Raw genomic sequence first — 26865 nt, 5'->3', positions numbered from 1 at the left:
CAAAGCAGAGGAGCAGGGGGTGCAGATGCCCTGCAGAGGGAGTGTGCTGGCCGCCGGAAGAGCAGAGAGATGGTGTGTCTGGAGAGCAGCAGGTGAGGAAGAGATAGGAAGGAGGGAGAGAGCGGGGAGGGTACAGAGCTGGAGAGCCTCTCAGCAGAGCCACAGACTGTCCTGATGTCCATTCTTTCTGCCTCTTTTCAATAATGAAATCGCCCGCCGTCTCGGCGGGGCTCGTGGGCCTCTGCTAGCGACCACATCTTCCAGCCTCGAGTGCAATGGAGTGTGGCCACGTCATTAAGTTCTTGCCATTGGACCGTGAATGGAAATGGGTTCTGCTACGTCTCGGTTCAGCGCTCACAGAGTGGGTAGTGTTCCTCCCTCTCTTTCACCCTGTCCTACAGGTGGAACCCAGACCAGGGGAAGGCCCAGGCAGAGGTTTGGAAAGTGGGGTCCCTGGGCCTGTGACGTCAGCATCACCTGGAATCTCGTAGAAATGCAAATTGGGGGGGGCACCCTCCAGACCTACTAAATTAGAAACTTTGGGGGTGGGGTGCAGCAATCTGTGTTTTAACACACCCTCCAGAGGATTCTGATAACCCCGGGTCTCAGATCCACTGCAGGCTTTCTCACCATTGGCAATACCGACACTGCGGGCACAAACTTCTTTGTTGTAGGGGTCTGTCTGTGCCCTGTGGGACGTTTAGCAGCAGCTCTGGCCTCTACCCACTAGAACACAGCAGCACACACCCTCCCCCTACTTGTTACCACCCAAAATGTCTCCGTACACACTTCCTCTAGTATGTATATCTTCTTTTGGAAGAAGAGATAAGAAACTAATAAAGTGATTACCTTAGGGTAGTAGGACACGGGTGGAGGCGGCTTTCGAGGGCTTCGCTCTTCTTTTGTATATTTCTGTGGCGCGCTCGAGTTTTTACCATGTGTATTGCTGAAATAAATCTCTAGGCCCAAGATGGGTCCGCTCCTTCCCAGGGTGCCAGGTCAGCAATCCGAAACTCAGATCTAACATCCACGTCCCATAAATGCTCCGCTTGACCAGACACGCAGTGTGTCCAGTCAGCCAGCCCCCGAAGGCCAAGCCAGCTGCAGGCCTCCTCACCCCTAACAAGGGTGGCTATGTGGCCCCAGCCAACCAGATGTTTTCTGTTTGTCTCTTGCTCGTCCTTTATTCTTTATCCTATAAAAGCTTCTTGCCGTCTGCCCCATCTTTTCAGTTCTCTGGAAGCAGATTATCCATTTCATGCAGTGTTAAATAAAGTTTGTATCATCTAACTTGTCTTCTTTAATCTTTTTTCAACAGGATGTAACAATAATGGGGAAGAAATGTTTTAGAAAGACTACATATTGAAAGAGTAGAAACTAGGTTTCTTTACCACCATTCTGACACCAACTCCAGCGTGTGTGGTTTTCCCACACCACCAAGCAATTCTCGGACGCCTGCAGGGTGTCCTACAGTTCAACTCAATTCTGAGGCTACCTGGAGAGAGCGTCAGACCCCGTAGGTTAAGGGCTCAGCCCCACCAGACCACCCCCGACCCTCCCGCCACTTCAGATGCCAACTGTCAGTCCAGGTTGTCACCTGCGCTTCTGACTGGCTGTAGACTGGAGGTTCCCACGACTCCCAACTTGGGTTCAATCAATTTACTAGAGTGGCTCACAGAATTCAGGAAACCAGTTTTCTTACTAGATTACTGATTTACTACTAAAGGATATAACTCAGGAACAGAGCCAGATGGGAGAGATGCATAGGGCAAGGTATGGGGAAAGGGTTTGGAGATTCCAGCCCTCTCTCAGCACTCCACTCTCCCTGAATGCCCATGTGGTCACCACACCAGAAGCTCTCAGAATCCAAGTCCTTTGGCGTTTTTAATGGAGGCTTCATTACATAGGCCTGATCGGTTAAATTATGGCCATTGGTTATTGATTCAACCTCCAGCCCCTCTCCCCTCCCTGGCAATCAGGGGGTGGGACTGAAAGTTCTAACCCTCTATTCCTGGTTGGTTCCCTTGGCAACCAGCCCCCCTTAGGTGCTTTCCAAAATTCACCTCATAACATAACAAATGACACCTTTATCAGCTTAATCACAGGAAATTCCAAGGGCTTTAGGAGCTCTGCTCGGAGATCAAATATATATTTCTTATTATAAATCACAAAATCACACTTCCTACAGAGCTTCTCAGCATCCGTAACATGTGCTAACACATTTTTAATCTCCAAGGGGAGCCGAATCCTGGAAATGCTGTGCCTCAAAACACTTCCAGAAGCACCCATCTGGCCAACACTGATGCCTTGAGCTTCCTCAGTGCAGGAAACAGTTGAAGGTGGCCAAGGCTGGGCATTTCACTGGACGCAGGCCGGTCCTTCCACTGGGGTGAGACATGCGCTCTGAGATGTGACAGTTCTTTCAGCAACTTTGGACTGGCCCCTGGCCAGTTCGTTCTTGAGAGGAGTCCCGCAGGCAGTCTTGGTCTCTCTGGTTTGTACCTCACTTTGTGGATGAACCACCTGCAAGTTCCCCAGGAGCTGGAGGAATCGGGGTTTGGGGGCTCCACCGCCCTCTGGACCCCATTCCCCACATGGCCCATGGCCCCTGGACTGAGCTAGCCATCGGCCCTGCAGGCTCCCTCCCGAATGCTTTGCCTTCTCCCGTCCCCTCCAGGTGTTGAGGCAGATTCTCCTCTTCAATCTGCCCCTTTTCAGGGGATGGGGAGGAGGGAGGTAAGGGAGGATGAAATTTTAAACCCTGGTGATCATTCATTTCTGATCTTTCCCACTATTTATCCCAAAGTTCCTCAGGCACACAGCACACCTAGTGGTCTATTAAAAACAGTGGAAGTTGGCTGTGGGTTTGTCATATATGGCCTTTATTATGCTGAGGAAAGTTCCCTCTATGCCTACTTTCTGCAGGGTTTTTATCATAAATGGGTACTGAATTTTGTCGAAAGCTTTCTCTGCCTCTATTGAGATGATCATATGGTTTTTCTCCTTCAATTTGTTAATATGGTGTATCACGTTGATTGATTTGCGTATATTGAAGAATCCTTGCATTCGTGGAATAAACCCCACTTGATCATGGTGTATGATCCTTTTCATGTGCTGTTGGATTCTGTTTGCTAGTATTTTGTTGAGGATTTTTGCATCTATGTTCATCAGTGATATTGGCCTGTAGTTTCCTTTTTTTGTGGCATCTTTTTCTGGTTTTTGTATCAGGGTGATGGTGGCCTCGTAGAATGAGTTTGGGAGTGTTCCTCCCTCTGCTATATTTTGGAAGAGTTTGAGAAGGATAGGTGTTAGCTCTTCTCTGAATGTTTGATAGAATTCGCCTGTGAAGCCATCTGGTCCTGGGCTTTTGTTTGTTGGAAGATTTTTAATCACAGTTTCAATTTCAGTGTTTGTGATTGGTCTGTTCATATTTTCTATTTCTTCCTGATTCAGTCTTGGTAGTTTGTGCATTTCTAAGAATTTGTCCATTTCTTCCAGGTTGTCCATTTTATTGGCATAGAGTTGCTTGTAGTAATCCCTCATGATCTTTTTTATTTCTGCAGTGTCAGTTGTTACTTCTCCTTCTTCACTTCTAATTCTATTGATTTGAGTCCTCTCCCTTTTTTTCTTGATGAGTCTGGCTAATGGTTTATCTACTTTGTTTATCTTCTCAAAGAACCAGCTTTTAGTTTTATTGATCTTTGCTATCGTTTCCTTCATTTCTTTTTCATTTATTTCTGATCTGATCTTTATGATTTCTAACTCAATTTCATTTCCTTTTATGGCTGAGTAATATTCCATTGTATGTATGTGCCATTCATCTGTCGATGGACACTTAGGTTGCTTCCCTGTCCTGGCGATTGTAAATAGAGCTGCAATGAACATTGTGGTACATGACTCTTTTTGAATTATGGTTTTCTCAGGGCGTATGCCCAGTAGTGGGATTGCTGGGTCGTATGGTACTTCTATTTTTAGTTTTTTAAGGAACCTCCATACTGTTCTCCATAGTGGCTGTATCAACTTACATTCCCACCAACAGTGCAAGAGGGTTCCCTTTTCTCCACACCCTCTCCAGCATTTATTGTTTCTAGATTTTTTGATGATGGCCATTCTGACCGGTGTGAGATGATATCTCATTGTAGTTTTGATTTGCATTTCTCTAATGATTAATGATGTTGAGCATTCTTTCATGTGTTTGCTGGCAATTTGTATATCTTCTTTGGAGAAATGTCTATTTAGGTCTTCTGCCCATTTTTCGATTGGATGGACCTAGAGTCTGTCATACAGAGTGAAGTAAGTCAGAAAAAGAAATACCATATGCTAACACATATATATGGAATCTAAGAAAAAAGAGAAAAATGTCATGAAGAGCCTAGGGGTAGGATGAGAATAAAGACACAGACCTACTAGAGAATGGACTTGAGGATATGGGGAGGGGGAAGGGTAAACTGTGACAAAGTGAGAGAGTGGCATGGACATATATACACTACCAAACGTAGGGTGGATAGCTAGTGGGAAGCAGCCGCATGGCACAGGGAGATCAGCTAGGTGGTTTGTGACCACCTAGAGGGGTGGGATAGGGAGGGTGGGAGGGAGGGAGATGCAAGAGGGAAGAAATATGGGAACAAATGTATATGTATAACTGATTCACTTTGTTGTAAAGTAGAAACTAACACACCACTGTAAAGCCATTATACTCCAATAAAGATGTTAAAAAAAAAAAAGGAATCAATTGTTTCTAAATACAGACAACAAACAATTGGAAACTAGAATTTTAAAAACAATATATAATAAAAAATTGAAATCAAAAAAAGAAATAAAACCACAAACACAAAAAAACTGTTAACGATGAAAACTTATTATGCCAGGCCTTAGTATGGCCTGACTTGGAAATTTAGTTTCAGAGGCTTTTGTGAATACACCAAGGAAAGAGGACCTTAGGTGTATCTTATTCCTACAGGCCGCCAATAAATATTTGCTTAACGGAGAAAATATTAATACATAGTATAGGAGAGAACCTGACAGATGCTTAACATTATTGAGTGATAGCAATGCTCAAACTCATCTGTGATCAAACGCTATGAAGCATCCTCCTAAGGATAAACTTATTACAAATAAGAAGTGAAAATTCAATTATGGAGATACTTTCAGTTTCAGCTCTGATATGCAAAAAGCTTGGAAGTTGTCACTGTATTTTGTCCTTACAAGATAATGCTGCACAAAACGAAAATCAATGACTTTTCTCAGACGTGATTAATAAAACATGTAACTATGAAAGAATTTTAAAACTGTAAAAGAAAAAACAAAAAACTAACAGTGGAAGTTAACCAAGCCCAGCCTTCAACCCTTGCTACCCAATCAACAACGGTGATCATTCTGCAGCTGCAAACATCAAATCCTAATCATTTCTTTCCTCATTAAATGAGTTGATAGTCATCTAAGGGGCTCATAACAGGGCCTGCCTGGCATGTGGTGACTGCTGGTTTTATTTTGTTTTGTTTAGCCATTATTATATGATCATACGCTACACTCAACATTTCTCACTATTTAACAGCCTCTGGAATTATCCAGATTTTCAATGAAAAGAATTACACCGTGAATGTGGAATGAAGAGATAAGCAAGTGGCATGACCCACAAAGTAAGAAAGATCTCTACAGCGATGGGAAAGTGAGAGTAAAACAGAACTATATATCCACAGAACTGTAGATAAAGAGATTCTCTTCACAGCCACAGATGCTAACTCAGTTGTCTTCAATTCTGTACTCGTCCAGTGAGACTTCCCCCACCACCCCACATACAAGTGGTTCTCAAATTTTAGCACAGATCAGAATCCCTCGGAATCCCTTGGAGGGCTTGTTAAAAAAAAGAACTCTAGCTCCACCCTCTAGAGTTTCTGAATTAGCAGGTTGGGGTAGAGCCAAAGAATCTGCATTTTTAACAAGTTTTCAGATGCTGCTGAGCTTTTGGTCTCAGGACTGTACTTTGGGAACCACTGCCCTTCAGGTGAACTTAGACCCTGGTATTTAAACATGCCTTTTGCTTGAATCAGGTCATGGGTCCAACTTGTCAACATCAATCAAGGTCCTGTCATTCATCGTGTTTGCTTTGCGGCATCCTCGCATCTGAGAGGCATGCCCCCTTTGACAGGTCCTTGTACAGGTCACTGATGCAAATGTGGACTAGGCTGGCTAAGGACAAAATCCAGGTCAGGTTAATTAAACCCCTAGCTTTTAGGCTCACGTCAATTCACTATAATTACAGCCATAGTTCTCAATCCTGATTAAACTTTAAAAATCACAGGGGAATCTTAAAAAACAACCAAAAAAAATAAAAAAATAAAAAAACTTGACAAAAACCTCTCCAGGTGATCCTAATGTGCAGCTAGGGCTGAGAACCACCATCTAGAGGTCTTACCGGTTTAACCTGTTAAATCAACCCAAATGAACTGTCCTCCCCATGTAACTTTATAAGTTATTGTGACGGATGCTGTCAAAAGTTTTGCTGACATCAAGGTATGTTTTCCTACCCTTTCAAAACCATAAAATTATACTGGCCTACCATGACATAGTTTTAGGGAATCGTACTAATTTTAAAGATCACCTTTTAAATATGTTTTAGAGTCTGTTGAGGAATTTTGCCTGGGGTTGATTTCAAACTCACAGAATTGGATCCCTTTAGTTTATATAATCCCAGTGTAATGATAGCTAACATTTATTGCTTACTAACTTTGTCTCAGCCACAGTGCTCAGTGCTCTTCAAAAATATTCAAACAATCCTATGAAATAGCTTTTATTATTTCTATTTTACAGACGCAAAATCAGGGTTGGATTCTAGCTGACTCCAGGGCCCATGCTCATAACCACTAGTGTTGCTTCTATTTATAATTGCCAGGCTCCATCTTGTTCTTCAAATGTTTTATGATGTCTTACAAGGATGTTAAAGATATGAGGAGGCATGAAAGAACTGGAATAAAGACAGGCCACAAAAGCTCAAAATGAGTCATGGGTCAGAGCAAAATTCTTGCACATTTGCTAGCTGAAGGGTCACCGGGTCTGGCTTTGAGCGTTCTGGAAATGTCAAGTCAAAATAGGATCACATGTTCAATTGCACAATTGACATTGGATTGAACACAAACATTGCTCAGAAGTACCTGGGAAGCCCTGGGGCTTCTCAAAGACACTGAGGAATTAAAGGAATGTCTGCAAGAACATCTTCATGGTCCATGCAGACAAGAGTGTCACAGGGCTCAATAAACCATAATTTACACCATCCGTTTCCTCCCTTATTAAAAAAAAACCCCAAAAACTGCGAATTTTGGCTAGCTTTATAATTCTTCAAAGATTTCTGCATTCCCATTTCCAGTACCCCTTCCACCACTGGCAACTCACTCCACAAGAATATTAACAGCAACTGAGCAAGTCTTTGCTCTCATTTTCTCAGTACCCCGGAATGTAATTTGAGCAGTCAAGACTTGGAGAGTTTCACAGAGTTTCTTGACTCGCCTTCCCTTTTGGACTCTCATGCATCAAATCACACCTAATTTTAAGGAATGAGGTTTCCCTTTGCATGAAGTCGATGTGGCCGTGTCCACAGGCTGGCTCTCAGGTCTGCAGGTGGGGTTAGCATAAACGGAAATAACAATGTCACTCCCCATCAGGTGCCCATCACAATGCCCACTGCACCAACTCATCCCTCCTTGTAGCTTGATGATGCAAAGAATAGCAGATTCCCTTGTGTCAGGTGAAACAAGCAGTGATGAAGCCAATAATTTATCATTTATATGTACGAGACTATACAATAATGGGAGTTTTATCTTGAAAGATATTAGCATTTTCCTGTCATCTGAAAAAGACATGGTGTTAAAAGTGACGGGGTTTTTGAAAGGAGATCTCTTGACACAAGATTCATGGTTAGAATTATGCATCCTTTGGAAAGTACTCTGCTGCTATCTTCTAACATTACACCACCCATCTCCTCCTTAGCTGGTTCCTTTTCTTATCCTTTGGATCCCACCTTGAGCACCAGTTCCTCAGCTGAGCCTTCTCTGACCACTCTGTGCAGGTAGCTCCCACCCCATGATGGATTTTTGTTTTCTTATTTCCATTACCTATCTCCCCTGCTAGACGAAAGGACCACAGGCATTTACCTTGTGGTCTCAGGACCTAGATCAGGGCTTGGTTCACAGTAGGGGCACCATAACCACCTGCTGGGAAGAGTGAAAACTGTCAAGCAGCTGAACATCAGTGACTGTGCAGCTGGGCTCTTGAGGGGCAGGTGGGTCCAATTCTACATCATGAGAAGACAACGGGGCTGTCCCAGTGTTAGGAGTGATCACAGAAGCATGCATATGGGGGGAAAAAAGAGGGATCCTGAGTGAAAAAACTCATTTTATCCTTTCTAATAACCAAGATGAATAGATGATTAGAGCATATGAAATTCACGAGCAAAGTTGATTACCATGTACCGCAAAGGAAGGAAAATGGATCATGAAATCCTTGGTGGAAAGTACAGGAAGAGCTGAAGTGGGCAGAACATCATTACGTACATCGGTTCCCCCCTCTTCCCACCACCAAGCACACCTGCCTCTACGTCCCTCATGTGCTGCTTTCCCTGCTGCCCAGATTCCCCAAGATGGTACCGCAGGACGTCACCCTGCAGGGGCTAAGAACCAAAGTCATAGTTTAACGGTGGCCAGTGTCAGCTTTTCCCGCAGCTGGAAGAAATGAGGAACATAGAGGTTTAGAAAGAAGTGCTGTCTAGAAGAGCAGCAAGAAGACACCCCAAACACAGATCCAAATACGGAATAAGACAAAGACAACGGCAGGAAGATGTAGCCAGGAGAGTGAGGAATAGCGGATGAATCTGACTGAGGAAGAGAAGAGCGGATGAATCTGACTGAGAAAACACAAGACAAAGCTGTCTCCCCGTCCCCTTGTCAGACTTCAGGCTAAGCCAGTGGTTCTGAGGGGCGGCCCTGCAGTCAGCAAGTGCATGGCTCACAGGGGCTATTTGTACCACGCACAGCGCGCAGCTCCTCTCTGCTCTGCTCAGCCCAGCACTTTGCAAGCTCCTGGAGGACAGCAGGAAAGGGGCACAGCGGGCACAGGGGCAGGTGAGCGGGCAGCCACAGGGAGAAGGAAGACTCCCACACCAGCGTCTCCTCCACCCTCCCCCTCCCCGTGACGGAGAGCACAGGGCTCCGAGGACTGAGCCCGAGGAAAGACTACTGAGAATGTGCGATGGAGAGGGCTTTTTCAGAAAAGGATGTTTGAAGCGTTGCTACTGTTTAGGTCATCTCTTAGCCAAAAACTATGTGAACGTGCTACTCAAACGATCTTGGAAATGCTTTTATAACTTGTTCAAAGCTTTCCAAATGAAGAGTTTGAGTGCTTGAAAGTCCTTGATTAAAAATATAAAACTCTTAACACATTTTGATTCGTTTACATTAGTCTGCCCTTAGAGAAGATGGAAATTTACTAGCCAGATTTCAACAAAAACCTTTGCACAACTGGTGAATACATGTGAATTAAAGAGCAGCTGACTCAATGTGACCAGAAGTGCCCTTTCTGCATTTAGAGGTTGGAAGCCATCCTGTTTCCAGCCATGGCAGTGCGTTCAAACTAACCATCATACTAGGCTGAACTTGGAAATTCACATCTGAATTACTGTATCACAGTCTTAAAACAATATTTAAAATGAAGTGTTTATTGTTCTCCTCAGAAACACTGGATATCAACTTTTTAATCATCAGTAGTTTTAAACTATTTTGCTTCACCTCGTTTAAAACTTCTATCTTATGATAAAATTTAGTGAAATTTTTAAATAACTATACACATAGTGGTATAAATTCAAAAGCTTTGCTAATAAGGGTTTACAACCAAAACAGTTGATTATTCACTTTGGAGATATGAAGGCAGGTATCTACGAAGCCTAGGCTCTCAGAACATTCTTTTTTCATCTTTTGTTATCGACTTCAAATAATGACTGCTGCTGGCTGCTCTAAATCCTAGCTCTTACCTCTCCCTAACCCTTCTGATCATTTCTAAAGACGGCAACAAAAAAACTTTACATAGTGGGAAGTTTCACTTCTATAATACCAAAGGCAATTAATTGTGTTGATTTTTTTTAACGTGACAATGCAAGGGTTTTCAGACGTCTAAAAGTAAAAAAAGAAATGACCGTCAAGAGCAAAACTGTCCCCAGTCAATTCAGACCCTGTGGCAGTAGCGTTCCTCTGCCCTGGTTCTAACTCAAGACAGATTAAGGTCCCGGCAGACCCTACGCCTCAGGAGAGAAGCTGAGCTGGGCTTCTTACTATACAGATCACCTTCCTGGAAAGTGAAGCAGAACTCTCCTGGCCTTGGACCTTAATGCCGTCAGAAATGATTCCCAAAACTCACTGGAATGAAAGCTGGGTGGTGTCAGCTACCTGGCAATCAGGAGGCTGAAGCCCCACGCTGACCCTGCAGGCAACCATTAGGCGGTTTCTGAACCTCTCTTCTCCTCAGTTCTTCCCTCTGTAAGATGGGGTGGAAGGTAGTTAGGTTCCCTCCAATCCAAGATAATCTGGAGCTATTCCAAACCCTTAAAGCAGTTTCAGTTTAAGACAATGTGGCCTGTAAATTATCTTCCCACACGGAAAGATTCTGGATCTTAATTTGCAGAGCGTTTGGTAACACTTTGACAGAGGGAAGCAGGTGAAGGGTTGGGGGTGGTCCCGGGTGTCAGCTGTGGCTGCTGCAGTTTTTAGTCTTCAGTGCTGCACCATCAGTGTGACAAAGTCAAAATCAATCTATGAATCCGAGCCCTGCGGATCACTCATCGTATATACTTAGCTGGAAGGCCCCCGTCAAATAACTCACATACGCACGCTGTCATTCGGGTTAGGCAGGTTCCAAAATTACGGTGCTTTGTCTTCCGTCAGCTTGGTTAAGTCAGGACTACCTTTCCTTGCGTCCCCCTCCCCAGTGGTCCTAAATGAGAGTCGGCTCAAAGACATGCTTGTGTGATTTTCTGGAAGGTAAAGTGATGCAAGGGCCACTCTTCTCTGAAGGTCACCACAGTCAGGTGTGGCGACAGACACGCGCGAGGTGCTCACGGTCCCAGCTCGCCCTCATTCTCCACCGCCCCACCTCCAAGTTCTTCTTCCCACGTTCTGACTTTGAGGCATGACCTAGGGTGGCTCCAGGCCCACCGCCAGACGCTGGCCGTCGACGCGGAGATGGTTACTACGTGGCGGTTGCAGCTGCCTAGAGCCCCGCGTGTGCCCCGCCCCGGGCCGCGGCAGCATGTGTGTGTGTTCCGCCGCTCAGATGGGCCCCCTGGGGACTCCTCTTGGTCTGCACACCCTCCCCTCTGCAGCTCCTCACACAGTGGCGTCTGCTCTCATTCCTGAAACAGCTCCTGCATCCCACAGCCCTCAGAGCAGCTCACCTCCCCATTCCCCAACCAAAACAAACACAAATCCCCAAACGGACACTCTTGTTCTATCTACGTGTAACTGCTCAGAGGGCCCCAAACCGAGTGTTCTGCATAGGAGCTGTTTTTCTATGTGTTCTACGTCACAGTGTGCTTCCCGGGGGCTCAATGTCTTTGTCTAAGAGGGTATAAATTGTACGTACCAAAAGACAGACAACCTCCAAGCGCACACACACGTGTGCATACAGTTGTGTGTTGGGAGGAAAACGTAACAGGAAACTTTCTTAGTTTAAAACCTTGCCTCTGCGAACCCTCAGGCAGTGATGTGAACGGAGACTCCGTCCCCAGCCAGCTAAGGCACAGGCGGACTGTCCAACCTGTAATCACAGGCCTGTGTCCCCCCCGTCCTCTCCGCCCAGCGTGATCTCACAGCAGTGCCCGCTGGCACACACCACGGATGTGGCTGGTCTCAGCAGCCCTACTACGCACACCCGCGCAGAGGTGTGTTGCACTTGGGTAGCAATACTGGGTATGCAAGACGCCAATCCCTCAGAGATCTCACTGCTGGTTAGGCAACATTCATACTCTGACCCACAGGCGTTCACCGGGCAGTCCTTCACTCCTGGGCTGAAAAGCAGAAACCCAACGTTTAAAAAAAAGAAAAAGAACACCGTAGAAGTGCGGGCATGAATTATTTGTTTTATTGCTTTTTATTTAATGCAGAGTCGATGTTTTTGAGTAACGGTAATAAGATGCCCCAAATTGAACATTATTGAACATTTAAACAGTAAAGTATATGGAAAGAAGCCCTCACATGTTAACTCCTTTAAGCTGTAGCTGGTGGAACAACACAGGATAAAGGCTACTCTACTGGGCTTGTCATCATGGTTTATGACATGGGGAACAGCAAAGAGTCCCCACTGTCAACCAACCGTTTGGGCACCAGCGGCAGCACGTGTGCCTCCCCTGGAAATGTCTGGGGAGATCTAGAAAGGTTCCAGATATGAAAGCCCTTCCTCACCCCTCCGTCTTGAAGGAGACGCCCACCACGGGGCGGGTGTGTCGAAGAACTCCTGTGGAACAGTAGTAGTTACGATGATACAGTAAAGAAATGGTTCTGCTGTCCTGGAAGTGAACTCGCCTCCACAGCTCCTCTCTAACCCACCACTCGCTCCAGGAGATCATGGGGAAGAGCCTCACGTGGCGACCAGATGACACCAGGGCCACTGAGAGCAGCCCTTTGCTGGCTGAAGGCACCGGGTCCTCATCATCCTGAGGGAGGGGGTCGCTGGGTTGTGAGTTACATTCAAAACGCACATCCCACCACAAAAAACTGCTCTCAGCTGCCGTACAGTTGATGCAATTTCAGGCCGAAAGTCTGAAGACTTTGAAAGCCCCAGAATGTCTGGGACCCCTGGAAGTCCTGACGTGCAGGGCGACTTCCGCAAGGAGTCCGATTCCCAAGGGGTGGAGACTCAAAGGGACACACGGCTGCGTTACATCACACGACAGCACAAATGAATACACGACTCTGAAATACGGATATGAAACACCACAACAAAGTAAACCTCTCAGCCTCTACAACTGCAGGTCGCACGCTAGCAATACCTGGCAGAGTCTAAAAATTGGTGATTTTCCCATAAAACGTTTATCTACAACGACTGTGATCAATACTTAAGGGCTAAGCAAGAAGTATATGAAAACTATTCTTCTTAAAAGACAAACTTCATTAAATACCAAGCACAGTGATCAAATGTAAGATGTCAAATTTAAATAAATCGCTTCCGATTTTTCCCAGTGGCAATCCAGGGCTTCCACAACAAGAATGGTCACGGGCCAACCGCACCCCTGCCGGCGACGCTGAAGGTGTAAGTCACGGGCCACACGTTGGCCAGAGGAATCATCACCTCCAGCCTCGCCGGCTGCTGAAGTCCCACAGTATTATGAATGCCCTTCACAGACACAGCGATACTGAAGAAGGAAGCGATAAAGAAACACAAAGGTGCCTTTATTTCAAGTCCATGCCGTCTAAATCTACTGAGTACAGTAACCGGGACCGGAGAGGGGACGTGTAAGAACCTAAACAGCGACAACACCACCAGGACGTTCGCCCCCTGCACTGCAAATCTTAGTTCAGAAGAATCCGCGCGCTGGCAAGTCAGTCTCCTCCCTGAGAAGCACGCTTCACGCTCCGTTCTCCCTCCGACACCTTCATCTCTCTCAGTTAAGGCCTGGACAGTGTCAGGGCGGTGGTGACCCGCGTCTGGAGCTGTGCTCTGGCGGGGGCTGGGCTCCGGCCGTCAGTGGTCCGCAGGCTCGGGCGGTGCGGGGTCAGGCTCCGGGCCACCCAGCTCTGCCATCTGCCCCTGGAGCCGCTCCACTGTCTGCAGCAGGGCTGACCTCTCCAGCTCCAAGGCCAGGGTCGCTTGCTTCAGCTTGCTTTCACTGGTCAGGAGCTTCTCAATGGTGGCTTCCAGGCTCTGGATCCTCCCATTAGCCACCTAGAGAATAAAAGAAATGAGAATGGAACTGCCCGGGGAGAACATGGGAGATCCACTCTGCACTCCACTGTCCATCCTCGAAGGCACTCTGGAGCCCTGTTCTGGCAGAGACACATCTCTCCACGTTTACTCTCAGTTCTGGCCACAGTGGAAGACTCCTCGCAGGTGGGCTGGGCCGCCCCGAGATCCTCCAGCACCCTCTTCCCCTGTCGTGGCTACTGTGGAAGCTGCCTGTGGAGATGGCGGCTTCCCAGGGCAGAGGGAGCCCGATTCCCGAGTCACCCGCTACAGGAGGACAGCTGTGAAACGGCCCGAGAATGCTTCGTGGAAACAAGGTGGAGGGCCTGCGGTGCTGAGCCCTGGGGTCTGGAGCATTGTTACTGCAGCACAGTCTGGCCCACTTTGACAAATACACGTATTTACAGGTATAAACTGATTTCAGACAGACCATCAAAATGGTTTCTGTGTGAAGGCCCACGTAGTAACAGCTCTCTACTCTGAACCTTTAATACTCCCTACCGTAACAAGGACAGGCATTTCCCCGGGAACGTGTGTGGAGCGCTCAGGGTGGCCGAGCTCTGCTAAGAGGGTCACGTGCGTGGCCTCACTGGCCACAGACGCCAGCAGTGTCTCCACTCCCACCCATCTGCATCCCCAGCACACAATCAGTGTCAGGCCGACCTTCCAGGTGCTTCTCTCTTGCAACGGACCCTCCTCTTCTCTCTAGTCCCCTCGGGCTGGCTTCCCAGGCAACCAGTGAGTTGGCCCCAGTGAAGCAGAGGAGTTTCCTGAGAAAAGCAGCCTCCTATGCTGCGGTCCCCGGGCCTCCTGGCCGATTCCAGCTCTCCGCTGCATTCTCGAGTGCTCGGGCCCGGGGTCAGTAAGGCACTGCACTGGCTCGCTCACCTGACCGGGCCGTCTATGTGTCCCCGTAGATTTTAGGTGGAACAATGGTACATATTTTTTTCCCTCATTTTCAAAACAAGGGAAACAGCTTCTTGAACAAGACAACACTTGTGCTAGACAGACAATTCTATGACTCAAAGCCTAGGTCTGGCTGTGACACTGTAACACTCAAAACAGAAAGAAGAAAGGACTGAGACCCTAAGTTCGCCAGCTTACCGGGTAGAGGGTGGTCACGCTGAGTGGATATGTCCAAGCAGTCCTCTCAGACCCTCACACTCCTCCCCACGGTCAAGGCCTGGGACGGGTCCCACCTCATCCCCTCCAGGGACCACTCCTTCTGAAGGCCACAGCACTCCCAGGGGCACCTCTCAGCTTAGCAGCGAGCTCATGTGCATGGTCATTTACTGGCCAGCATGAACGTCAGGTCTCCTCGGTGAGACTGAAGCTGTCTCACAGAAGAAAACACACCTCACCCTGCACGTGGGTCTGGCCTCCCAAAGCACCCGGCTCACGGGCACTCAATGACTGGTAGTGGATTATTCCAAAAAAATGCACGTCCCTTAGTATCTGGCAACGTCAGACATGTCTAAGCCATCGTCGTAAGTACGCTGCTGGACAGAAGAGCTAAGACAGTTTAGTCTCCAGCGGCCAGGTGACATTCTTAAGTGTTTAACAAGAAAATAGATGGGGCTTTGGTATGTCCAACAACTGTATGAATGGAACAAAGCCAGGAAACAGGTCAATTTTGATACTTGGGCAAAAAAGCAAAGATTTATGTTGGAAAATTAAGTATTGCATTGAACAGCTATCCCTGGACTCTGAAAACTACTTTAAAAAAAGAAAAAAGGGAAAAGAGGTGTGAGTCTCACAGAACGTACGTGGTCTGACTGAAAGTAATTCCACGTGACTCAGAGGGTAATGGGAAAACTATATGCAGGCACCCACCAACTGACACACCACAATCCCTAGCCTAACTCTTCGAGAGCAGCAGTGTCTTACAAATTTTGGTGGCCTCTGGCACCCAGCACAGCTGGGACCGGCATAAGCTCTAGTCTTGAACGATACGTCCAGAAGCACAGAGCCACGTGGTCAAGAGAAAGCTCATTCCAAGGAGGACATCTGTTGTTACCAATGACCTCTTGATGCGTTTCTTGAGGACGCAGATGTCTGAGCAGCTTTTCACAACTCCCTCTCTTCACAAAAGGGGTACAGTATCACAGGAGCAGCGCAAGATTACTTCCCCTCTTCATGACAAAAAACCCACATGGTATCAGCCTAATAAAATGAACCTTTAATTTGAGCACTATCCTAACGAGACAAACGCTTCAACTTCAAATCCGGGCTTTGTTAGAAATGTTTCCATCCTGCCATACTTCAGGGACCTACTGTTTGTTTGGAAGGCATTTAAAAGTACCACCTACACTGCAGACCCTTACATGCAAGATAAGGCTCTTCCTTCCCCGGCACCTCCCCTTCCGGTTACAGCTAAGACACCCTGGGGAAATCGTACTCAGGCACAGTTTCAGTTAGGACAGCTCAATCTTAGAGGAACAAAAAGCTAACTTTCGGAATGTGACTGGTAGTCAGGCCTGGGTAAGGATAGACTTTTCTTTGTTCCTCCGCAGCAAATATCTACTAGGTTTCTACTGGGGTAAAAATCCCTGCTGGGGGGAATACATTTTAGACAGGGGTTGATTTATTACGCTCCAAATGCTGGCCTTTCTCCCATCACTGCCAAGCTTGTGTCTGCAAAGCAGCAACTTTCTATAGAGAAAACTAAGAGGCTAAGATCAGGATGGAAAGCTTATTCTCAGGACAGCCCAGGAATACCACAGAATACATATTTTGGAAAAAATATAAAGTTTTCTCCACAGCAAGCTCAAAAATAATTTTTTAAAACACCCCCTTCCCCCACTCCACACACAATTCGTTAACAATGACAGCTTTACCACCCATATTGACATTTAGAAAGCAGACTGTATGGTTAGTTTATTCTATCTGATTGTTAGAGGAGTGCTACCCCCTACCCCAACAAAAAGGCATCTTTTTGTCCCTGTCGCACAGATGAGGGAGTCAGAGCAGAGCAGGTGACAGTATGGGTGACACTGGACCTAGCAAGATCTGGGCCTCTGGACTGCGCCTCTGTGCTAGCTCCATCTCTCCCGCCTGCACGCACGTCTGGGTTTGCCTTTCTACTTACTGTATGTCCTCATCCGCATTTATCCACAGTAAGACGGAAGCTTCCAGAGGGGAGAACTGTGTCCCTTCATGAACTGAATTTTTGCATTTGCACCAGGGACTCACAAATCCTGATCACAGGCTCTGGTTTACTCTGTTAGGGAGATTCTGTGGCACTTTCCTCACTCGATATCACTCCGTGGACCTAGCTGGTTTCGCTCCTGAAAGCTCACGCCTTTGACTGTCTCGTCATTACTCAAAGCGCAATCGCTGGCTATTCGGCTAATACTACGACGGCACCCTGAACCCAAGTTCAGCTCTGGGTCTGTCTCCTGAAAGGGTTAAGTGCAGAAATAGCCTCTCAGAAAGTTCCAGGACAGTCTGACCTTAGCAAAGGATAATCTGTCTGCTCCCTAACAAAAAGGAACAATTCTCCTGGGCTACCTTTGATCCCAACTACAAACAACCAGAAGAGAAAGGGCCTACGGCCATGGGAAAACCCAGCCTGCCGGTGCCTCTGGTGAGTTAATGAACTACCACACGCTCAAGGTTCGGGAGGCTACCTTGTAAATATGCCCTACCTGCAGTTGTTCGAGGAGGTCAAGGTTCTGTTTGCGTAAGCTGCTGTTGGTTTTCTCTAATCTGTCCATTCTTTGGTTGTCACTGAGAGGAGAGGAATCGATAAGTTCTTCCTGAAGCACATGGTACTCAACTTCATAAGCTTGTAACTGTTTAGAGATGTCCATCACAAACACCTGTGACGCACAGAAAAGTCATCAGGCACTGAAAATGAGAAAAAGCACACACACACACACACACACACGTGACCACGTCGACGGGTGTCCACGAAGCACCTACTCTGTGCCTGATACTATCAGTGATAAACAGGGAAAACTCTCTGCACTGAGAAGGGAATAATTTTACTTGGGAAGAGAGGATTTAAGAAGCAGTTGGGGGACTTCCCTGGTGGTCCAGTGGTAAAGAATCCACCTTACAATGCAGGGGATGTGGGTCTGATCCCTGGTTGGGGAAATAAGGTCCCACAGCCCACGGGGCAACTAAGCCCGCCCACCTCAACTACTGAGCTGGCACGCCTCAACTAGGGAGCCTGTGTGACGCAAACTACAGAAGCCCACGCGCTCTGGAGTCCGTGCGCCACAACTAGAGAGAGAAAACCCACAAGCCACAGCTAGAGAGAAGCCCACGCACCACGATGAAGAGCCCATGCGCCGCAACGAAAGATCCCGTGTGCCACAACAAAGATCTCGTGTGCCACAACCAAGACCCAATGCAGCCAAAAATAAACTAATAGATAATATAATAAATTTTTTTAAAAAAGAAGCATTTGGAAATAAACCAAAGGTAACAGCAAGTGTAGGTCTCTGATACTCATTTTTCAAAAGCCAAAAGCTTCTTTTTTAAAATGCTTATATGAGTTTATTTTTACTTCTTATTTCAGTACTTAGATCATTTTTCTCTGAAAACTCTATTAGATTAGATACACAACTATGGGTCAAAGAGAGAATAAATCAAAACAGAAGAATCACAACCCCATCTGCCCAGTCACCAGGTCAAAGTTTAATTATAGTTCAGTTGGATTTTCAGAGTTACAAGAACAGCTAAGTAATGGAAGTGTTTACTAAAAAACCCTATTCTGCACATAAAATATGCAGAAATGAGCCAAAACCCAAATGTCACCCACATAGATGAGTGAATACAAAACAATGGCTGAGTTGCCTTCCTTTCCGTAATAGTAATAGTCATGAAAAAAAACCACTCGTGTGAAAAACAACCCCAAAGTGCACAAGTGAGTGAGCTGTTCATATCTGCACTTTCTCTTGATGAGTGAAGTGAGCTGGATGGAAGCTGGGACGATGAGGGGTCGGAAGGCAGAGGCTGCTGCTGCCCCAGGCGCGAAGCCCCAGCGTGGATCTGAGAATTCAGTCACCACATAAAAAAAGCCAGATCAGAACATACATCTAAAGAATGAAATTAGTCTTTATAAGAGCAGAAACTAACTCTTCACAGCATTTCCTTAAGAAAGAAATTCCAACCCAGTTAAAATCAATGAAAAACTCATTTCCCTTGATGGCACCCTGTTAGCATTCAAACACGAATGAGCCCCATCTTTCCTGAAATCAATTTTCAAAAACCATGTCTACTTTCTCACCATTCCCAGAAATCTTATTTTCTCTTCCAATCTTATTTTCTCTTCCTTGAGATTAATTTTTCAGCTTCCTGGTTTTCAATTTAATTCAGTGGCTAATACTAATTAGGCACAAAAGTCACTATAGGCCAAAAAAGTAATACACATTGTATTTGTGACGTGCGTGCGTGTTTGTGTGTGGAGTTGACTGCATTGATCTGATTCTCTGCTGTCCCTCAGAGCGACCGTGAGCTGGCAGGGACTATCATCTCTATTCTACAGTCAAGAAAACTGACTCAGAAGCTTTCAGTCAGCCCTTGAATGGGGGCTCGGCTGGCGACTCTCTGAATGACCCTGAGCAAGCTACTTGACCTTTTCTGGCCTCAGTTCCTGGCCTCCACCACATGGAGGTGGTAACACCTACCTGACAGCATAGCTGTGGGGAATCATGAGACACAGGCCTGGCAAGCTGAGCTGGTGCCCTAACTTAGCTAAGGGATCTGCTTCCACACAGCTGTCACAAAACCCCTCCCATCCAACCTTGTGCTGCAGCAAAATGACAAAGGATGTCACACCATGGAACTTCTGAACAGCTCAGAGTAGAGACCACACACATTAAAACCAAGATTGCTGTGGCATTAGTGTGTAATTATAAACACAGTGAGGGATAAATGTCACACACACACTTTTTTTCTTCCACAGAGGTTTTTAAATGAGCTCCTAACCTGGAAAACCTGGGGACAAAACCTCTGGCCTTTGATCCAGATTGATGAGCGGCTATGGTTAATGGCTCTCAACTGTGCACAGAGCGGAGTGCTCACGGAGGCCTACGTTAATCCCCAGGAACCATCCTGGGTCACAATCATCTCTGCTTATTAACTGCATCATTACCCTCCTGGCTGCCAAAACACACACACAGCCCTTGCAGTCGTGCCTGGGAATTTATTCCCGACCATGGCAGCATATGGCTGGCGGTGACAGGAGCGCCCTGGTCCTCAAATGACGCTTTCTCACGTTGCTGTATATTCTTCATAACCATAATTATACATGGCTTCATGGTATTCTACCAACTCGACGTATCAATAACCATGTTAATCCAGTCATCAAATGCTGGATATCCAGTTACTTGTAAGTTTTTGTTATCAACGACAACTTTAAACATCCTCGTGTGTATGGCTTTTCCCATATTTTGGATTATTTCCTAAGCATACATTCCAAGAAATGGGATTACTGAGTCAAAGGGTACAAATATTTTACTGGCTCGTGACACATATTGCCAAATTGCTTCCCAAACAGGAATAATCCACGTACAATGCCATTAGCAACGTAAGAATGTGCCAGATACAGTATACCCTCGGCACTGGGTACTGGGATTAAAATGTTTCATTTTGTTATTCTAGGAAGGTAAAGCATTATATGTTGTTTACATGTAAATTATGCACGAAGCTAAATATTTTCCCAGATATCTGCTTGCTGGACGAGTCTCTTCCTCGAGAGAATTCGTTTCCGTTCTTGGCGCGCCTGCTCCCGGAGACTCCGTGTTTCTCTTTGCTGTCTGCGGACTCTGTAATGAAGCCATCGGCCCTGATGGCTGCAGAGCTAGTCACATACTTTCCACCCTCTCCACCCCCAGACCCTTCCCCCCCGGCCTGGGGGTCTCAGTGGCATACCAAGAGCTGGATGGGGGAGCCTCTGCTTGGGTATCAAAAATAAGGGGGTGCAGTGTCTGTAGTGAATTTAAAAACAAGAATAAGCCCAACTAAAAGTTGGTCTGCTTTTTATTATCACCACATGCAAGCAATTCTAAACAATGTCAGTAGTAAAGTACTCCTCCCTGCCGTACCCCACCCTCTTGGTATGGCACTGACTGGCCTTTTAAAAAACTAATTTTCAAGAGCGCAAGCTGCTCAAGCAGTAAGGGCTCCTCCCAAGGCAGAAGGGGCAGTCTCACCACTGCGATTCTGAAGAGCATCTTTTGAACAAAGGAACTCTGTTAAGATTCTGGTTTCTCTCCTACAAGCTCAACTAGAACAGAGACTTGTCTGGTGTGCTTACAATGAAGTCGCCCACAGCAGAGCTTTCCAAGGTGCGCGCGCGCGCGTGTGTCTGTGCGCGCGCACGCGCACATTATCTCCTGGGCATCTTGCTGAAATGCAGATTCTGACTCAGCGGGTCTGGAGTGGGGGCCCCAGATTCTGCATAAGTTCCTATGTGATGGTGCTGGTCTGGGACCGCACTTGGAGCAGGGCCCAAAGGACGCTGAAAATAGGCTATTTGCCCCGTCCTCCAAAGCCCCCCTTCACCTGCTCTCTTCCTTACACTGACCTGAGGCTGCAAAGGCACACGGCACTCGCTGTGATGAGACGACACCCCTGACCTCCCTCCTCTTTCTTTCTGTTCATTCCCAGGGCTTCCCCCTTCTTGTGAGGCGATTTTTATGGCTCACGTTCAGCTGACACTTAAGTCACACTGAGGAGCTGCCACAGAGCCTCAGAGACCCTTGTCTCCACACCCTGGGCTCTGTCAACTCTGGGCCTGCCCCTTGGTGGTGGCTCCCAGCCTGTCTGCGCTGAGCGGGAGCTCCAGGGCCCTGTCCTTGGGGGCTCTCCCCACCCTGGATGCAGACTGTGTCCCAGCGGCTGGAGCTGAGGCTTCCACGGAGACGGTATTTAATGAAATGGAGCCTGGCTATCACAGAGATCCGGCCCAGCTCCATCCTTCCACACACAGGACAGCAGCACGCAAAGAACGCAATGTCACTTCCACCCTGTGGGCTCTCCAAGGTTGCAGAGAAATTGCGCTGCCCCTCAGGCCTCCCCTCTCTGAGTAGAACTTGAGACTAGAGCACCCTCTGCAGGGAGGGGATGGGAGGGGGCAGCCGGCAGGCAGGAAGCTTGACAGCCTGCAGAGGTCAAGTTCCAGATGGAACACGCTGGAGGGAAGGAGGGCGGAGAGCTGCCTGGCATTGAGTCTTGTTTCCCAGCGAGACCTGTGGCAGGCTGAAAACCTGGACCTCAGATGCAGATGCTGTGTCCGTACTTCCAATCCCCACGCCTCCCCGCCCCAACCCCGGGGAAAGCTGAACCAGTGCCTAGAACCTCTCTCTCGCTCCCGTGCCTTTGCGTGTACTATAATGGGGGGTTAGCTGACTACAGCCCGTGGACCAAGGTTGTCCCGCCACATGCTTTGCAAATAAAGCTTTACTGCAACACAGCCGCTTCATTCCGGCAAATACTGGCTCTGGTGGCCTTCATGCTGCAGAGGCTGAGCTGACCTCACGGGACTTTATGGTCCACAAAGACTGAAACACTTCCTCCCTGGCCCTCTGCAGAAAAGGCCCAGCTGAACTCAACTCCCTCAGCTCTCCGGTCCCCAATCCCCACTCACTGCTCACTCCCTGCACAGCCCGCTCCTGCAGCCCCTGCACAGCACCACTGGAGCTCCCACCACTCTTGCAATTACTGGTTACACGCTCCTTTTCTACACAGGATGGGCTCTGGTGCCCCAGAGCACGTTACACTCTTGGCTCTGCCACCTCGTACAGGGTGCTGGGCGTTTACTCCCTCCGGGCCCCAGAGTTGTTAAGGAGCCAATGGAATAAAGCATGCCAAGTTCAAAACGGATGCCTGAAACAACTGAGGCACACACACAACTGTCCTCTCTCCACACTGTGTCTATGTCTATTCTCCCCACATTAAAGAGCACCTTCACACCCTCAGTAGGTATCCTTTACAGACGAGGGGAGGAAAATGTTCTTTTTTTTCTGGGGCTCAATATCCAGAAGGTGACCACATGGGTGAGGCTGCCTCTGCCTTTTAGCCAGGCCCCAGGCAGCAGGTCAAGGCGCTCACTGCCACAGACTTGGCTTTAGGCAACCAAGGCTCTTGCATTTTCCCCTGCAGCCAAAAGACATAGGTATGTGCAATGAAAGCTCTAAAAGGGAGGAAATGCATGGAAACGTCAGAAAGTAAAGAATCAAAGGGTGGAGAATTCAGTCTTAATACACAGGTACAGTACAGAAAATCTCTGATTAAATGACACCCGCAGGCACTTGGTGGAGCTGAGTAGCTGCGAAAGCGTTTGAAGTGAGGGCCTGAGTCTGAAACCCTAACTTTTCCACTTCTCGGCAGCATGACTGTGGGCCAGCTAATCAACCACTTTGAACCCTAGGTTGCTCGTGGGTTAAAACCACTTGTCCTCTCAGGAATTCAGTCACGACTGAATGAAATCATGTGTGTATATGCAGAGTCACACAGAACCTGGCAAAAAGCAGGGCATCAACAAGCCAGAGCTATTCATACTGAGAGGAAGGCGCCAGGGAAGTACAAGCCTCTCAATTAACTGAAGAAGAAAGTGCAGAGACGAAAAGAGCTGCTCCTTCACGTAGGCAAATGAAATGTGCAGAGATCCAAAGTGGCACCCAGATGAAACCGTCTCCCTCTTCCAGCCCAGACTTGCCTCCTTTTCTGGGCTCAGCACCTAAGGAGGGGCAGCAAATGAAACCACAAACTGCTGCAACTGGGTGCAACCCACCACTCTCGGACTATCAGAAACCCTCAGGAGAAGGATTTTTTTAAAACACGCCTTTGGGCTTCCCTGGTGGCGCAGTGGTTGGGAGTCCGCCTGCCCATGCAGGGGACGCGGGTTCGTGCCCCGGTCCGGGAGGATCCCACGTGCCGCGGAGCGGCTGGGCCCGTGAGCCATGGCCGCTGAGCCCGCGCGTCCGGAGCCTGTGCTCCGCAACGGGAGAGGCCACAATGGGGAGAGGCCCGCGTACCGCAAAAAACAAAACAAAACAAAACACGGCTTTATTTCACTATTTGCTTTTACCCAATTGCTCTACGTTTTCATTACATTTGCAGGTGAGGTAAGTTCTAGGCTAATGAGAGGCCCCGACTGCTGAGTCTGTGGGATCGCTGCATTGGGCACCTTCTGGAGCACTCGCCATCCAGCCTCCGGACACTTCCAAGGGTGACCTCACCCCCTGCCAGGCAGCTGAGTCCTGCATGGTCAGCAATCATTACTGGAAAATTCTTCCTGATACAGAGTCAAGATCTGCTCCCACTCCTAAGCCAGGCCATTAACAACTGGTTGAGCTGCAATTCCAGGATCACCTCACCCTCAACCCCTAACATTTCAGAGAGTGATACATGCATACATGCAATGCAGTTCTACTGCATACAGAAATCAGAGGGACTAGAACCACAGATGAATATGGGACTGAACTCTATAAAACACACACACACACGCTCTCCAGAACAAAGTCATAGAATATACACTCTTTATCACAACTTCATATCAACAAGTTAAATTTTTAGAAAATTCCAATTAATGCCATTTCAGCACAAAAATCAAAGCACTCATTTTACAAAAGCCTACGTTGAATAAAAATGTATGTATTTCAGAAGAACAAACGCCGAGGGGTGACAACGCCTTTTGATTGTAAGAAACTACCGATAGTTTGTGCTGGTTATCACACCTACACACTCTCAGCACACGCACACGCAGACACACGTCTGATCATGGAACAGGGATTCGAGATGTGCCTCCCATGAGCTGAGCATTGCTGCTCAGGACACAAAGTGGTAGGAAACAGCTTCTCCTCAAAAAAAAAAAAAAAAGGAAATTCAGCCTCTGCATATCCAGAATCGCTGGAATTGGCTTACCTGGTGGCGCAGTGGGTGAAAGTCTGCCTGCCAATGCAGGGGACGTGGGTTTGTGCCCCGGTCCGGGGGGGATCCCACATGCCACAGAGCGGCTGGGCCCGTGGGCCATGGCCGCTGAGCCTGCGCGTCCGGAGCCTGTGCTCCACAACGCGAGAGGCCACAGCAGTGAGAGGCCCACGTACCGAAAAGAAAAAAAAACAAAACAAAACAGAATCGCTGGAACATCTGGAAGGTCCAGACTGAACCATACCTGACTGATGGTCTTTTCCATCTGCACCAAGCCCAGGTTGGGTAGCGTGCTTTTTATAAAGTCAACTATAGTTTCTAGGTTTTCATGTTGCAGAATCAAGGGCTTATGGCTTCCCAACAGACTTAAAGCCACTTTAAATATGACCTCTGATCCCTGAAGAAAGATCATATCTGGGAAAACACAGAAAAGCAGACAGTTAAGCCGGACCAGATTCTGATGAAATGGCACTCCATTCCCCTTCACACACATTGAAGGGCAGGACTGTGGGAAACGCAACCCCAAATTTTAAGATTCCGGTACTTCAGACAGCGCTGTCAAGACAATATAGAAAATAACAAATAAATATACATGTAAATATATACGTAAATATACATATATTATATATACTAAACTACTGCTAAAATTTTGTCACAGGTTCAGATGAATCTGTTTTTCACTCCAAAAATATATTAAATTCAAACATACCTCAAAAGTTGAAACTGTGAAAAAGAAAATTTTTCATTAGTCTATTTTTTCAGGAATTCTCTGGATTTCAAAGGAGTTATTACTGAAACATATATTTTTATGAGTAAAACAAAGATGTGTATAAATACTCTATCCTAATTTCTGCTGCTGTAAGTGAAGAAAATGCCTCTGTTTCCTCTGCTTTGAAATAAGGGGTTGAATTAAAAGATCTCTAAAAACTGTAAAAAGCCTGCACCACTGCAAAAGTACATTATTAAACACTTAACAAGTATACTGAATTTTAGCATAATAATGTAATAAAAAATTTTTTCCCTCTGAAGAATTCAAAGAACTCTATCAGGGTTATTTTCTAGTTCTTGCCATTTTTTCCCTTAGAATGGTTGGCGAATGTTAACAATCCCCGCACCTACGGTGCACAGGGCGAGGGAGGGTAAGTGGGCCCCGCAGCCCAGCCCAGCCCAGCCCAGCCCTGGCTCCACCTTCCCCAGAGTTGAAGCCATTCAGAAAGAGACTCCAATGTCCTGGGGCTCGAGCACAGCCCTAATAACTAAATGTTGGGTGACTAAATTTGGGAAAGTTACCTAACAACTGGAATAATAATGTAAGAAGAAATGTAATTTTAAAAGATGGGAGCATAAACCTAATTAGAGGCAACTGTCAATATTCTCTTTTTTTTTCTGGGGGGGGCTGCAGGAGAATGGAAGGGACAAAGAAGCTGTACTTTCCATCAAGTCAAGGAGGACAGAAGCAGGTGAGAGGGAGAATTCCCAGCCTGTGCCTCTCTGGGTGGTTTAGGGGGATGAGAAGTGAAAGCCATTAAGAAACAAGCCACTGAGCGCAGGCTGGACGTGTCCCAGGGTGGTTTGTGGATGGCATAAGGGAGACAACCAAGCACCGGCTGGCTGGGTCAGCCCCGGAGATGCTGCAAGACCATCACGTGAGCAGACCTGGCGCCCCGGCTGGGTGCAGCCCTGCAGGCAGCCGCTCCCAGAGAGCCCAGGGCCACACTGCTCCCTCAACCTCACACTGCTCCTGGTTCAGGGCAGCTCCAGGCAACTGAAAAGGACAGATGCTGCCTCCTCAAGTCTGGCTGTAGGGGCTGGGAAGATAAACTGGAGAACAGATCACATCTTTGAAATCTGAACTTCTTAGGGGGAGGAGTACATGTAACGAGGCACTGCTATGGAAGAATAGTCCTGTGAAACGTCTGATCTAAAAAATATGCAGTCTACCCATGTAATTCACCACTACAGAAAACATAAAGATCTAAAATTGCGCTACAGGGGCTTCCCTGGTGGCGCAGTGGTTAAGAATCCGCCTGCCAATGCAGGCGA

At 47.2% G+C, this 26865-nt stretch overlaps 1 protein-coding gene across 3 annotated transcripts in view; it reads right to left on the bottom strand.

The window, feature by feature from the left end:
- Window positions 1-13411: 13411 nt before the first annotated feature.
- TBC1D1 (TBC1 domain family member 1) overlaps window positions 13412-26865 on the bottom strand; it is a 232186-nt gene continuing 218732 nt past the window's right edge. The window contains exons 17-19 of one of the 3 annotated variants that reach the window (XM_007449404.1): window positions 25067-25236; window positions 17586-17759; window positions 13412-13920 (exon numbers count right to left, since the gene is read on the bottom strand). In XM_007449404.1, the coding sequence (XP_007449466.1) occupies window positions 13720-13920; window positions 17586-17759; window positions 25067-25236 (545 nt within the window). In that variant the 3' untranslated portion in view covers window positions 13412-13719. The remainder of the gene's footprint in view (window positions 13921-17585; window positions 17760-25066; window positions 25237-26865) is intronic. The other 2 variants (XM_007449405.1, XM_007449403.1) reach the window with 2 other exon arrangements.

This window comes from Lipotes vexillifer, unplaced genomic scaffold (assembly GCF_000442215.2).
Source record: "Lipotes vexillifer unplaced genomic scaffold, Lipotes_vexillifer_v1.1 scaffold153, whole genome shotgun sequence".
Taxonomy (NCBI): Eukaryota; Metazoa; Chordata; class Mammalia; order Artiodactyla; family Lipotidae; genus Lipotes; species Lipotes vexillifer.
Note: the sequence above shows the minus strand (reverse complement) of the source record. Positions and strands in the feature narration are given on the sequence as shown.